The sequence below is a fragment of the Nyctereutes procyonoides genome, unplaced genomic scaffold (assembly GCF_905146905.1).
Source record: "Nyctereutes procyonoides isolate TBG_1078 unplaced genomic scaffold, NYPRO_anot_genome, whole genome shotgun sequence".
Lineage (NCBI taxonomy): Eukaryota > Metazoa > Chordata > Mammalia > Carnivora > Canidae > Nyctereutes > Nyctereutes procyonoides.
Genome location: NW_026575134.1, coordinates 22,407,034 through 22,423,465, shown reverse-complemented (window position 1 = coordinate 22,423,465; position 16,432 = coordinate 22,407,034). Strand labels below are relative to the sequence as shown.

Sequence of the window (16,432 nt, the reverse complement as noted above, 5' to 3'; positions counted from 1 at the left end):
GACTCTTGATTTCAGCTCAGGTCATGACCTCAGAGTCATGATATTGAGCTCTGCATCTGCTCTGTGCTCAGTGGGGAGTCTGCTTAAGATTCTCTCTCTCCCTCTCCCTTTACCTCTCCCTTCCACATGTGCGCTCTCTTTCTCTAAAATAAATAAAACCTTAAAAAAAAAAAAGAAATGAGCAGGTGGGGGTGCTTGGCTGCTCAGTCAGCAGAGCATGAGACTTGATCTTGAGTTGTGAGTTCAAGCCCCATGTTGGGTGTAGAGCTTACTTAAAAAGAAAAATGAAAAAGAAATAGGTGAATGAATTTTGCATCTGTTTTGGTTATAACACTTGTCAAAAAGATTAAAAGCAATTAACTATAATGTATGCAGGTCACTAACCTTAGGAGTTTATAATTTAATGTGGTTAATGTAGATGCACATCTCACAGTGTTTTATAGGAAAAAAATCAGTGACAGAGCCTAGGTAAAGAATTATGTTTTTAATTATATTTTCTTTTGTCTGACTGCATGATTATGAGCTATTATGGTACCATTTAAGGCTGTGGAAAAAGACAAATGAGAAAAAATGAACAGTAGAGCAGCAGAAGTTACATTGACAGGAGGGGAGATGATTGAGTAGGTAGTTGGAGACTTATGGAGGAATTTCTGTTCCTCAAGAAGCAGATAAAGTGGAGTGAAAGGTTCAATCTTACTTTTTGTCACGGTGCTTGCATAAGTAGCATTTGCTTGTGTTTTGGGATTCAAATATTTATATGTACAAAAATTTATTTTGTGAAATGCTTTAAGCATACAGAAAAGTAAAGATAAGAATATTAAAAGTGCATAGATACTCAGCCCTTATACTGGAAAGAAATGTAATGAACACCCAAGTACTTTCTACCCATTACATTTTTTTAAAATTTGTTTTTATTGAAGTTTGATTTCCCAACATATAGCATAACACCCAGGGCTTATCCCATCAAATACACCCTCAGTGCCCATCACCTAGTCACCCTATCCCCCCGTCCACCTCCCCTTCCACTACCCTTTGTTTCCCAGAGTTAGGAGTCTCTCATGGTTTGTCTCCCTCTCTGATATTTCCCACTCATTTTCTCTCCTTTGCCCTATAATCCTGTTCACTAGTTCTTATATTTCCCATATGAGTGAAACCCTGTGATGATTGTCCTTCCTCGATTGACTTACTTCACTCGCATCACGCCCTCCAGTTCCTTCCACGTTGAAGCAAATGGTGGGGATTCGTCGTTTCTGAGGGCTGAGGAATATCCCAGTGTATACATAGACCACAAATTCTCTATCTGCTCATCTGTAGATGGACACCCAGGCTCCTCCCACAGTGTGGCTGTTGTGGACATTGCTGCTGTGAACATCGGAGTACAGGTGTCCTGGCGTTTCACTGCATCTGTATCTTTGGGGTAGATCCCCAGCAGTGCAATTGCTGGGTCGTAGGGTAGCTCTATTTTTAATGTTTCACATTTTTAAGCAGAAATACATCTTGTTAGAGTTGACCATCTCTTTAACTTTCTCCAAACAAAAGTTTGCTTTCCATGATATTGCAAAACAAGCCGTTTTACACCGGTGCATGAGTTTAAATGATTCAGTGCGCTTTTTTATTTTAAAGCCATTTTAATGATTGAGAAAAAGATTTAGTAAGGTTTTTATTTTTTCTTACCAAAAAGGTTTAACAATATAAACTGTTAAATGGCAGAAGTTTTTAAGGGTTTAGGAAAGGTTAATTCAGTTCTTTTCAGAAGGAAATTGTTTGCAAGTAAGGAGCATGTTTTTTGCCAGCCAAACACTTCATACTTTTGTACCATGGAAAACCGTTCTCATACCTCTGTTCCACATATTTCGTTTTTCGCTATACAGACTTCTGTACATAGAACCTCTGTGCTAAACTGGTGTCATTGTCACTTTGAGGGGAGAAGACTGGATCATGTAGAATTTGACATTCTAAATTACTTTGGAAATATTGAAAATTTTGTATAATTGTATATTATTTTGGAATTAAAAAGGTAAATGTTAAACATAGATACTTTTAAATTATGTTCTCAAGTATCAAATTCAGCATCTCCTTTTTATAATTGATGCAGTATGAAACCAGCAGAGGCATTTAATTCTATACCTATGTTTATATATGTGATATATATCTCACATCTATACATATCTCACCAGCTGAATAAGTGTACTGTTTACTTATATTGCTCTTTCTAGTATATCCGTAAAATTATAAGGAAGAATATTTCCCCTGTTAAATCACGGTATTATTTATGATAATTTGAAGATGTGCCCCCCCCCCCTTTTTTAATTTTCTTAACAGAGAATGTTCTCTTTCTTACCCAGTGTGGTTAACAATTTTTGTTTTAGCACATTTGATTATGTTGCCTTGGAGGGGAAAGTAATGCTCTGCTAATTTAAGAAATTTAGCAATGTGTTAAAAATTTAACAGGCATATACTAGGTTGTATACCTAAAAACTATTTATGAACCATCAATAGAGAAAATATCTAATGAAACTAATTTATGGAATCTAATATGTTATAGCTCATCTTTTTAATGATACAATGTTTCCAATTTATGGGGGTGCAAACTTTCAGTAAATCAAAGGCAAAGAATAACAAAATTAACACTAGAAAAAAAATACAAATATGTTTATTTTTACTTTTTTATTTTCCTTAAAATATAGAGTGCTTATTAAGTCTCTGAGTTTCAGTAATTATATTTAAGTGTCATTAACATTATAAAATTTTTGATACAAATTAAGGAAAATAAGTTGATCTCTTAAAATATAGATGATGAGAGCAGCTCAGTGGTTTAGCGCCGCCTTCAGCCCAGGGCGGAGACCTGGGATCGAGTCCCACATTGGGCTCCCTGCATGGAGCCTGCTTCTCCCTCTGCCTGTGTCTCTGCTCTCTCTCTGTGTGTCTCTCATGAATAAATAAATAAAATCTTTAAAAAAATATAGATGATGAGTAACATAGTTTCAAATGATACCATGTATTTTTAAAAATGTTTTTGTGTCTTTACATTGTTACTGTCTCTGACCATTATTTCATAATTATTTCTAGATAAAAGAGTGGCTCTGTTTAAACTGTCAGATGAAAAGAGCTCTAGGAGGAGATCTGGCTCCAGGTCCATCATCACCTCAGCCCAAACCGAAGACTGCCCCTGCATCAGCTGTGAGCAAACCATCCCCACAGCCACAGCAGAGTTCTCCAAAGAAGGATCCTATACCCAAACCGGATATCTCAAAGGCACCTGAGTCTAAGAAGCCCCCACCCCTAGTGAAACAACCAACCATTCATGGTTCTCCCCCACTTGCGGCCAAGCACCCTCCTGTGGCAGAGTCCTCATCCAAGCCAGCCCCTCCCAAAGAGCCTTCGGTCCCATCGGAGCAGGCCAAGGTCTCCACGGCTGAGGATAAACCAAAGCAGCCCAAGACGGTAAAACCAGCCACAGATGTGTCTTCAGCATCAATAGCAGCAAAGCCTGATATTCCAAGCTCTAGAGTGCAGTCAGAGGATCAAGAGATAATAGCCCCTCCTCTCAAAACAGATGCTGCCAAACCGTCGCAGAGTTTTCCACCAACAGGAGAAAAAGTCACCCCTGTCGATTCTAAAGTCATACCCCGACCTGCATCAGATTCAAAAATTATTTCACATCCTGGGCCTAGTTCAGAGAGCAAAAGTCAAAAACAAGTGGATCCTGTTCAAAAGAGGGAAGAACCCAAGAAAGCACAAACCAAAATGAGTCCTAAGCCAGATGCCAAGCCCATGCCAAAAGGGTCACCTCCACCCCCAGGCCCACGACCTACCACTGGCCAAACTGCCCCCACATCTCAGCAGCCCCCAAAGCCTCAGGAGCAGTCGAGACGCTTCAGTCTGAGTCTGGGAAGTATTACGGATGCCCCCAAATCACAGCCCACGACGCCTCAAGAAACCGTGACTGGAAAACTCTTTGGGTTTGGAGCTTCAATCTTCAGCCAGGCATCAAATTTAATCTCCACAGCAGGCCAGCCTGGGGCCCAGTCTCAGAGTGGGCCTGGGGCCCCAGCAAAGCAAGGCCCTCCCCCTTCGCAGCCACCTCCTCAGGGGCCACCCAAATCCATGGGCCAGATGCCCCCAGTGCCTGCAAAGGTTATACCTGTGAAAAAAGAAACAAAAGCTCCAGTGGCTGATAAATTAGAGCCCAAAGCTGAACAAGTTCCAACTGTAAAAAGAACAGAAACAGAAAAGAAGCCTCTGCCTGTCCAGGATAGCAAATCTTCAGCAGCTGAGCCTCAAAAGACTGTCCTTGCCCCCAAATTGGAGGAAGCCTCCAAACCAGAATCAACTTGTCCTCTCTGCAAAACTGAACTCAACATAGGTTCTAAGGATCCCCCTAACTTCAGTACTTGCACTGAATGCAAGAATCAAGTGTGTAATCTCTGTGGATTTAACCCTACACCACACTTGACTCAGGTAAGCAATTTATATATTACTTACGGATGTAAATATATCATGTTTATGTGGAAATATTTTGGTAGCTGAGTTTCTGAGCCAAAAAACCTCCCCCAAACAAACCCATGTCTAGCAAAGAAGGCGTATCAATATTGGTGGCATAGTAAAAGTTTCAATTACTTATTACAGGCTTCATTTCTTACTAGAATTTCATATACTTTGTTTTTCTGGGTTATGCACCAGAATTAAGAATATGAAATAAACTGACAATTTAAAATAACAATTATCCCAGTCCTTCGTGAATTAAAGACTTGTAGCTTTGGAGTACTATCTGATTTTCACTTACACCAAGTAGGAGTTGTAATTTATGGTTCCCATTATCTTCAACCTTCCTGCCTCTACTGTCTTAGAGAAAGTTCTGGTTGCTTGCCGATCCATAAACAACACGAGCTCTGTTATTTTACAAAAACTTAGTGTAAGTTAATAACATTACCTCCTAGAAAATACTGGTTCAAACTTATCATGTCTAGATTTCTTATAATTCTCTTTGAGCTGTTATCTGTACTTCAATAAGAATGTGCAAAGAACCCCCCCAAAAAGTACACAACAAACCAGATACATGGGTTTCAGTGACTAATGTCAAGGAACTGTGTTTTTTAATTTAATTTTTTTTAATAGGACAATGAGACATTTTCTCCACACTGTAAATGACCAAAATGCAGATGGGCAAATTTCTACCTAATAGTGTTATAAAAGAATGAATCTGTAAACATTAGTAATCTGTTAGGGGCCGTTAGAATATTTGGATCTTGGAAACCTGGGGGGTTAAATGATTGTTGCTGTCTTAGATGCTTAATAAACATTATGGGATTGAATTTTAACTGATTGTTCATTGTTTTTAGACAAATCAGAAATACTTAAGGATTACTTTATTGCATTCTCTTTGATTTTGTAATTCATTGGAATGGAAAAATTGAACAGATTTTAGTAACTATACAGAAGAAGCTTTAGCGATTCCGGGTGTGGTTTTGAGTTAATCTTTTTAAGGAAAAAACCATATATAATTTTTATCTTTACTTTTAAAAGGCATTAGGTTGCTTTGACATAATTATCACCATGTGAAAGTGCTGTTTTTACAGACTTAAGCAGATTTTTATCCTCTTTATCTGTGATGAATAGAGTTAACTAAGATCCGTTTTAAAGGCAGATAAAATTTGGTTTCCCTCAGCACTTCATGAGTGGTAACAACTATAATTATTACTTACAGTGGCTTGGATTCAATGCAAAAGCAAAACAAAAAGGAAACCTTAAATTTCTCCCATATATTTAGAAGAGTTGTTTTTGGTTGTGTATTCATGAAGCAGAAAATTTTGGTTTTACCAATACAATTGTATTTATTTCATAGACTTAAAAAATTGTACCCTTTAATGAGGAACCTATGGTGTCAACATAGTGCAACACTGAAAACAAAACATAATGTCTACATTTAAAATGTATTTAGGGCACACTGAAAAAAGGCGTAATGTGGAGGGAGGACTTTGTGAGTATGTGTACATATGTATATGTATATATTTGGACCATAGTGATTATGGGAATCTAGTCAGTGTTTGGAGGTATGAAATGAGAGCCCTTGGGAAGAAAGACTGTGAACTCTTTAGGACAATCTTTGGTTTTCTTTGTGTTGGTAAAGTTTTATTTGGGGGAGGAGGGTGGTTAATTTGGAAAGGACGTTTTTTGAATAAGGCACAGAATTACCTAGGCCGTATGTACGAAATTTCAATAGTTTGAAAATATAAAGGGTCTCAAGTATTCAGGTGGTTTAGGTGAAGTCCTATTTTAAATATGATCGGTGGTATTTAGACTGTTACTATTCAGAATATTTTGCTGTGTGGTAATTAATTTGATTTTGGGGGATCCCTGGGTGGCTCAGCGGTTTGGCGCCTGCCTTTGGTCCAGGGTGCAATCCTGGAGTGCCGGGATCGAGTCCCGGGTCAGGCTCCGGGCGTGGAGCCTGCTTCTCCCTCTGCCTGTGTCTCTGCCCTTCTCTCTTGTCTCTCTTTGTCTCTCATGAATAAATAAATAAAATCTTTTTTTTTTTTTTTAAAGATGTGGTTTTGGAAGATGTTTCAGAGGTGAAAAAAAAAATGGTGGGATCCCTGGGTGGCGCAGCGGTTTGGCGCCTGCCTTTGGCCCAGGGTGCGATCCTGGAGACCCGGGATCGAATCCCACATCGGGCTTCCGGTGCATGGAGCCTGCTTCTCCCTCTGCCTGTGTCTCTGCCTCTCTCTCTCTCTCTCTGTGACTATCATAAATAAATAAAAATTCAAAAAAATTAAAAAAAAATGGTGTAACAAAATCAGTTGGCTAGTGTTCCTAGCTTACCTGAGCTAATCCTTATGAACCCGTCAGTTGGGGCATAAGGCCTTAGTGATCTTCCGTCTGTAGGTAAGTGCATCGGCTGACATCGTATCAAGGGAGTGAGTGACGTTCATTGAGTTAATCAGTGTTCAAACATTCCTCTTACTGTTACTCCAAAGGACTTCAGAGGATTGGCAGATGGAGTTAGTTGAAAAGAAAGGCACATTGTGTTTGTGTGTGTACATACATACACATGTATTTCTAGAAAATTTTAAATGCGATTTAGAGACTTAACTGGTGGTGCTCTCCCAGAGTCCTTACTCCTATCTCCCCTCATTTCCTTCCGTTAGGAGTGATTAGGAGAGCATCTTCTCCTTGATCCTTGCTTGCTTTCTCTGCTTTCTCCATTCCGCTCGTGATATTTATTTCTTGGGACCTAATATCTCCCACTCCTTCCTTCTAATTGTAGAGAGCACATTCAGAAAATACTCAGACTTCTGCCTGCAATGCAAAGAAATAGTATTTCTAAGAAATAATTTTAATTCTGTTTATTTTTCTAATAAAGCATATTTAACTTTACGTTACCTGCCTCTGTGTCTGCTATAGGTAACCACTGTGAGGCGGGACTTCTTTTCCTGTGGGTACCACTCTGCCCTCCTGTGCCTCTGGGGGTGAGAAGAGCTGGTTATCGCCTGTCACGGGTTCTGGAGCCCAGGGAGTCCTCCCTCCCCTGCCCATTGAGCCAGCACACCTGTCCCTGAGGTTGCTCCCTGCAGCCTCCCCGCAGCCTCCCCCAGCCTCCCGCAGCTCTCCCGCAGCCTCCCCCAGCCTCCCGGAGCCTCCCCCAGCCTCCCGCAGCCCTCCCACAGCCCCCCCCCAGCCTCCCCCAGCCTCCCGCAGCCTCCTCCAGCCTCCCGCAGCCTCCCCCAGCCTCCCGCAGCCCTCCCACAGCCCCCCCCCCCAGCCTCCCCCAGCCTCCCGCAGCCTCCTCCAGCCTCCCGCAGCCTCCTCCAGCCTCCCGCAGCCCTCCCGCAGCCTCCCCCGGCCCCCCAGCCCCTCGCAGCCTCCCCCAGCCTCCCGCAGCCTCCCCCAGCCCCTGAGCGGTGCCAGGCCTGCCTGCCGGGTGTAGCCGCCATGGGCCTGAGCTGCGCGTTTGTGTAAAGGGCCTGCGAGGCCTGTAAGGAGTGGCCCTGAGGGCGAGGAAGGAGTGTCTGGGCGTTGACTCTTGCCAACTCGGGGAATATCCTCTCTTAGCAGCAGTCTTTAAAGTGCAGCCGGGGGATCCCTGGGTGGCGCAGCGGTTTGGCGCCTGCCTCTGGCCCAGGGCGCGATCCTGGGGTCCCGAGATCGAGTCCCACGTCGGGCTCCGTGCATGGAGCCTGCTTCTCCCCCTGCCTGTGTCTCTGCCTCTCTCTCTCTCTGTGTGACTATCATGAATGAATAAATAAAATCTTAAAAAAAAAAAAATAAAGTGCAGCCGGGCTTTCTGAAAGAGCTAACGGTAGCGCGAACCTCTGTAAGATGAACATTTTTGGACATAAATACTTTGTATTTTTAATTATCTCCCAAGGAAAGTTTACTAGTAGTGTTACCAAATCAAGGGACAAGGACCCTGAAGTATCAAATACTCTTTGGAGATGTGATAGCATTTAACGTTGCCACCACTGGTGTCATGATTCCCTTCTTCCTGCAACTCCTCCATACTTGAATAAAAACATTGAAAATGATATTTGTTAATTTAGAAGTCTGAAATTGCTATCACATTGTTCCTTTGGTTTGTATTTCTTTGACTACCAGAAGTTTTATTTGGATACTAAAGGTAAATACATGATTCTAATTAGGATCCAGACAAAACCTTGTGTAGGCATTTTGGGAAAAGGTAAACTGCTATCACTGCTGCTGTGCTGGATTCTGTTTGTTTTGTTGTTTTTGCAACAGGCTGGTATTTGACAGGCATTTTCCTGACAACATTCTTGTTGGGTAGGTTTTACGGTGATTTTAGAAATCAGGAGAATGGGTATCAGAGCAGTGCAGCTATCAAACCGGAGAGTTGGAATTCAGAGGCTGAGCCAGTGCTCTCTCTTCTGTTACATATTTGAGTGGCCTAGGGAACTTGAGAGCAAATGCCTCTTGTTCTGTCCTTTCTTACCTAGAAGTTGTGTCAGTAGGTAATTACCAGGACTTTAATACTAACACATTTCCTAGTATGTGCATGAAAGCCAGGTGACATTGGGGCCCACAGAACAGTGGTGGGTGTGTTAAGTGGTTGGATCTAGAAGAATGGACAGATCAAAAGATTTGGAAGCGTAGAGGCCAGCATCATTGCATCATTTTTTGTTCCAGATAAGTCCATGAACTGTCACCGTTTATAGGTGAAAGTGATGACTGAATGACGGAATGATGTCCCTCCCTTCATACATAGTGAGTGTGAGGACATACCTCACATACCTGGACATACCTGCTCCAGCTGCAGGAAATACTGTTATACTCCTGCCAATGAATGCGAAGACTTAACTCTGAAAATTATGAACATCCAAGTGTTCCGTTGGTGGTGGCGGTGGTCGTTGATCTTTGTTTCCCCCAGTACTTCTGGGAGCCTTACATTCCCGGGAGTGGGGTTGCCAGGCTGTAGGTTATCTATATGTAAACCTGTTCTCTGGGGCAGTTGTAGCAGTGTATCTTCTGGCCAACTTCTCATACATGTTACTATTTCTCTACAGATGCATTGTGCGATAAAATGGACAAATATTCACATAAGATGGACAAATGTGGCAAATGAGCACTATGGCTAACTCTAAGATTATTTTTAGTGCCAAAAACCCACATTGGATTTCAAAAACTCAGTATGAAAAAAGTGTAAAATATCTCCCTGATAATGTTATTTATTTATTTATTTATTTATTTATTTATATTTATTTATTTATTTTACTTATGATAGTCATACAGAGAGAGAGAGAGAGAGAGGCAGAGACATAGGCAGAGGGAGAAGCAGGCTCCATGCACTGGGAGCCCGATGTGGGATTTGATCCCGGGTCTCCAGGATCGCGCTCTGGGCCAAAGGCAGGCGCCAAACCGTTGCGCCACCCAGAGATCCCCTCTCCCTGATAATTTTATGCTGAAACTGTTGTATAAGGCTTCTCATCCTTAAATATTGCTCTTACTACTGCCTCTTCATCATGTCACTTGGGGTTGCCTGTGCTCCACCTGTGTGCCTGGTCTGATCTGGCCTAAGGATCAGTGTTCTCAGGTGCTGCTAATCATTAAATATCTGTCCTAGATTAGTATGATGTGGCCATGCCAGTCTTCATGTCAAGGTATCTTCTCCACTGATCTCTCTGATTCCAAATGTTTTCTCTCTTTTCAGAACTTTTGGGTCTGTTTATATTTTCCCTGTGGTTTTGGGTAAAAAGTCATTAATATTTGGATCAGTTGCTACCAGGAGACTCAGCAATACAGAATATTAGAACTTACATCATTTGGTACACTAGTTTTCCCTTTCTTTTCTTGATGACCATTTATTTTACTTTTAAAATTTTATTCCAATAATTTGAATTACAGAAGTAGTATCCCTTATAAGAAACCCTAGGGTTCTGAAGTGTCTGAAGAGAAATGAGTAGCTTCCTCTCCACCATGACTTCATATCAATGGCACATTATCTATTCAGACCTATTTTTTCTTTTCTTTTTTTTTTAATTTTTAATTGGTGTATTATTGACATATAATATTAAACTAGTTTCAAGTGTATAACATAGTTGTTCAACAATTACATACATTATGAAATGCTTGCCATAATATGTATATCGCAGTATTATTGACCATATTCCCTATGCTGCACTTTTTGTGTATGTAACTTATTTTGTAACTGGTAATTTGTGTCTCTTAATCCCCTTTGCCCATTTTATCCATTCTATGACCCCTCCCCTTTGCCTAAGAGTTTGGGATTTTTTCTTATTGTAGTTTGTTTGCTTATTTGTCTTGTCATTTAGATTCCACATAAAATGAAATCATACAGTATTTGTCTTTCTCTGGCTTATTTCACTTAGCATATCCTCTAGGTCCATCATTGTGTAATAAAAAGATTTCATTCTTTTTATGGCTGAGTAATATTCCATTGCATGTATATACCACATCTTTGTTTTCCTTTCATCTATGAATGGACACTTGGTTTACTTCCATATCTGGACTGTAATAAATAGTTCTGCAATCAACATAGGGGTGCATATATCTTTTCAAATTAGTGCTTCTGTATTCTTAAGGTAAATACCCAGTAGGGGAATTACTGGATCGTATGCTAATTGTTTTTAATTCTTTAAGGAACCTCCATATTTTCCAGAGTGGCTGCACCAGTTTGCATTCTCATCAACAGTGCACGAGGGCTCCTTTTTCTCCACATCCTTGTCAACACTTGTTTCTTGTGTTTTTGATGTTACCCATTCTGACAGGTGCGAGGTGATACCTCATTGTGGTTTTGATTTGCGTTTCCCTGATGGTGACTGATGTTGAGCATCTTTTCAAGTGTCTCTTGGCCATCTGTACATCTTCTTTGGAAAATGTCTGGTCATATCCTCTGGCCACTTTTTAAATGGATTATTTGTTATTAGGTGTTAAGTTGTATCAGTTCCTTATATATTTTGGATACTAACCTTTTTTTGGATATACCATTTGTAAATATCTTCTCCCATTCAGTAAACTTTCTTTTATTTTTGTTGATTGTTTCTTCTCTGTGTAGAAGCTTTTTATTTTGATGTAGTCCCAGTAGTTTACTTTTGCTCCTTTCCCTTTGTCTTAGGAGACATATCTAGAAAAATGTCCATATGGCTAATGTGAGAGAAATAGATGCTTTTGCTCTCTTCTAAGATTTTTACGGCTTTAGTTCTCACATTTAGGTTCTTAATCCATTTTGAGTTTGTTTTTTTGTGTGGTATAAGAAAGTGGTCCATTTTCGTTTTTTACATGTAGCTGTCTAGTTTTCCCAGTACCATTTTTGAAAGAGACTTTCCTTTTCCTATTGCATATTCTTGCCTCCTTTGTCAAAGGCTGACTATATAATCATGGGTTTATTTCCTGGCTCCCAATTCTGTTTCACTGACCTGTGTATCTTTTTCTGTGTGTGTGCCAGTACCTTACTGGTTTGATTACTACAGCTTTGTTGTATATCTTCAAATTTCCAATTGTGATACCTCCATTTTTGTTCTTTCTCAAGATTGCTTTGGCTATTTGGGGTCTGTTGTGGTTTTATACAAATCGTAGGGTTTTTTAGTCTAGTTTTGTGAAAAATTCTGTTGGTATTTTGATAGAGGTTAAATTGGTAGATTTATTTGGGTAGTATAGACATTTTAACAATATTTGTTCTCAATCCATGAGAGTAGAATATCTTTTCATTTGTAACTCAATCCATGAGTGTAGAATATCTTTTCATTTGCTTATGTCATTTTCTTTCATCAGTGTTTTATAGTTTTAGAGAACAAGTCTTTCATTTCCTTGGTTAAGTTTATTCCTAGGTATTGTATTATTTTTGGTGCAGTTGAGAGTGGGACTCTTTTCTTAATTTCTTTTTCTCCTGTTTCATTACTAGTATATAGAAATGCAATAAATTTATGTGTGTTGATTTTGTATCCTATGACCTTACTGATTTCATTTATCAGTTCTGGTAGTTTTTTGGAGGAATCTTTAAGATTTTCTATTCATAGTGCCGTATCATTGGCAAGTAGTGAAAGTTTTACTTCTTCCTTACCAATTTGGATGGCTTTTATTTCTTTTTGTCTGACTGTTGTGGCTAGGACTTCTAGTACTATGTTAATAAAGGTGGTGAGAGTGGATATCCTTGTTTTATTCCTGATTTTGGAGGTTAAGCTCTCAGTTTTTCACCATTAGGTATGATGTGTTGGTTTTCATATATGGCCATTATTATGTTGAGATATATTCCTTTACTCTGGTTTTAGTGCATCCTTTGCCATTTAATAAATTTCCATTAAAACCCAGGTCCCTCTTCTAAATTCTTTAACTTGTACTGTTACATGTCTAGTCTGAGGTATCAGTATATTACTATCTTTATTAGTCTAGTTTTAATATTTCAGGATACTAAATATCCATGAAAACCTAAGTTAAAAAAAGTCTAGTGATAGCATGTTTATCTGGCCAGGATTTAACTTTACCCTATTTATAAGCTAATAAATTAACCTGTTACTATTTCATAGTTTTGCCCATTGTTGACATGACACTTTTGGATCAGAGACAAGAACTTTATTACACCACAGCAGGCAGCATGAACAGCCTAATATTTGCATCAGTTCACCTTGCCCTCCACTCTCCTGTGGGTTCTATGATACGGACCTGTATTGATACTGTACATGTAGTGGGGTTGAGTCATATATGAAGAACACTCAGCTTGTCGAATCTACTTCTTTTATGCAAACTGTAAGCTAGCCTGCTCTGTGTCATAGAGGGAGACATCACATCATCCTTTAAGGCTGCCCACTGCATACACAAGGTTCAGAAATAGCCAAGATGAAGAGTGGCCAGGGCCTTGCATTTGTTGGCATAACCTGTAAGATAGGATAGCAGGAGTGACCCCTTGAGAACTGTCTTTCACAAGAGGTACTAATAATCTAATGTATTTTAAGCTTAAAATATTATGAACTCCTCCTTAAAATGATGTTAAATATGGAGACCAAGGTTGGAAAACAATGAAAAGTATGCTGACTTAGGCCAACTTCAACCACTTGACTGAGGGGTGGAAGCTGCCCCTTTGGAAACCTCTCTTATTCTTGAGTCTGCTTCTCATCCAACTCTATGAAACTTCTCTGAAAGAAGACTAGTTATCAAACTTGCTACTTAGATTACGAAAATGAGGCTCAGGGAACTGAAGTGATATGCTTAAGATTGGAGTCAGATAGTGATTGCTAAGTACTGAATAAAAATACTCTTTTCATTAAGTTTATTTTCTGCAGCTCCTTTAAAGTTTTTTTTTTTCCCTTTATTTAAATTCGGTGAACAACGGGAACAAGAGGACAATTTGTGAAACGGATAACCGGTCTTACATTCAAACAAGCATTGCTCCAGCAGAAAATACATACTCCGTGATTTGATATGTATTAACATTTTCTTGCCCAATTGTATGTGGGTTATGCAGTCGTATATATTAATATTAATATGATTTGAAAATAAATTCGATGGCATTTTCACAGTGCAGACAGATTTATGTGCATGATTCTGAGATTACTCTTTCATTAAATTATAGAAATCTAATCAGATGGCAAAATAATGTTTTTGTTTTACATATGACTGTCTACAGTACTGATAATCTACATGGTCATTTTATACAACTTATTGTAGATCTGTCTCACTAGGAGAAAAAAGTGGTAATAGATATTCATATAAGTTATTGAAACGCTATGTGTTGCTTTAATATTTTTTTACATTGGAAATTATATATATATGCATATTTGTGTGTGTGCGTGCGCACATGCACTTACATATGTATATTTTTAGATATAGAAAGATATAGAAATAGAAATTTCCCTGAGAAGAAGTTAAGGCTTAAAATACCGCAAGGTTTAATTTTGGGAGATAACATACGTAGTGTTGTGTATTAACATATAGAAATGTGAGTCACACCTGCCTTGTCAGTTTCTAACGTGTGTCACGTCAGGTGAAAATAGAATCAGGAGAAATCAAAATAGGTCCTACGGATTGAATTAGCCATTGAAACAAAAATAATCTCAGATATCTGTGCAGATTGCCTACCCTTGGACTGAGCTACTTTTTGTTTTTTAAAAATGTTATGAGAAAATGTGTTTATGGACAGTTAAATGTTAGAAGACACGTTATGGGCAATTAAATATTAGAAGACCTGTAATTTTAATTTTCCCATTTGAGGGGGAGGGGCAAGATGGCGGAAGAGCAGGGTCCCCAAATCGCCTGTCCCCACCAAATTACCTAGATAACCTTCAAACCATCCTGAAAATTTACGAATTCGGCCTGAGATGTAAAGAGAGACCACCTGGAACGCTACAGTGAGAAGAGTCCGCGCTTCTATCAAGGTAGGAAGACGGGGAAAAAGAGATAAAGACACAAAAGGCCTCCGAGGGGGAGGGGCCCCGCGAGGAGCCGGGCTGAGGCCGGGGCGAGTGTCCCCAGGACAGGAGAGCCCCGTCCCGGAGGAGCAGGAGCTGCACCAACCTTCCCGGGCGGGCGGAAAGGGGCTCGCAGGGAGTTGGAGCAGGACCCAGGAGGGCGGGGATGCCCTCGGGCTCCCGGGGACACTAACAGACACCTGCGCCCCGGGAGAGTGCGCCGAGCTCCCTAAGGGCTGCAGCGCGCACGGCGGGACCGACCGGAGCAGCTCGGAGGGGCTCGGGAGCGGCTCCAGGGAGGGAGCTGCAGGGCGGGAGCGCGAATCCAACAGCGCAGGCCCCGGAGCACAGGGCGCCGGGACACAGCCCAGGATCCGGCCTCCCCCGGGACAGGCAGAGGCCGGGAGGGCCCAGGACAGCAAGGACGCTCCTGCCCCGAGCTGAGCAGATCAGCGGCCCCGCCCCGGAGCCTCCAGGCCCTGCAGACGGAGAACCGAGAGCCCCGAGCCCCGTAGTTCCTGCGGAGGCTGAATCCAGGCTTCCAGAGTTGCCATAGCAACTGCTGCTGTTCCTCCTGGGGCCCCACGGGGTAAACAACCCCCGCTGAGCCCTGCAGCAGGCAGGGGCAGAGCAGCTCCCCCAAGTGCTAACACCTGAAAATCAGCACAGCAGGCCCCTCCCCCAGAAGACCAGCTAGACGGACCAGTGATACTCCCCCGTGTTCCAATACAACTTGTTTTTGGCCACTCTGCACTGAGCAAAATGACTAGAAGGAAAACCTCACCTCAAAAGAAAGAATCAGAAACAGCCCTCTCTCCCACAGAGTTACAAAATCTGGATTACACTTCAATGTCAGAAAGCCAATTCAGAAGCACTATTATACAGCTACTGGTGGCTCTAGAAAAAAGCATTAAGGACTCACGAGACTTCATGACTGCAGAATTTAGATCCAATCAGGCAGAAATTAAAAATCAATTGAATGAGATGCAATCCAAACTAGAAGTCCTAACGACGAGGGTTAACGAGGTGGAAGAACGAGTGAGTGACATAGAAGACAAGTTAATGGCAAAGAGGGAAACTGAGGAAAAAAGAGACAATCAATTAAGGGACCATGAAGACAGATTAAGGCAAATAAATGACAGTCTAAGGAAGAAAAACCTACGTTTAATTGGGGTTCCCGAGGGCGCCGAAAGGGCCAGAGGGCCAGAATATGTATTTGAACAAATCCTAGCTGAAAACTTTCCCAATCTGGGAAGGGAAACAGGCATTCAGATCCAGGAAATAGAGAGATCCCCCCCTAAAATCAATAAAAACCGTTCAACACCTCGACATTTAATAGTGAAGCTTGCAAATTCCAAAGATAAAGAGAAGATCCTTAAAGCAGCAAGAGACAAGAAATCCCTGACTTTTATGGGGAGGAGTATTAGGGTAACAGCAGACCTCTCCACAGAGACGTGGCAGGCCAGAAAGGGCTGGCAGGATATATTCAGGGTCCTAAATGAGAAGAACATGCAACCAAGAATACTTTATCCAGCAAGGCTCTCATTTAAAATGGAAGG

At 41.0% G+C, this 16,432-nt stretch overlaps 1 protein-coding gene across 1 annotated transcript in view; it reads left to right on the top strand.

The window, feature by feature from the left end:
- The window catches only part of PCLO (piccolo presynaptic cytomatrix protein), a 390,843-nt gene that overhangs the window by 23,949 nt on the left and 350,462 nt on the right, over nt 1-16,432 (top strand). Inside the window, 1 exon segment of the mRNA XM_055301126.1 lies at nt 3,070-4,461. Within this exon segment, the coding sequence (XP_055157101.1) occupies nt 3,070-4,461 (1,392 nt within the window).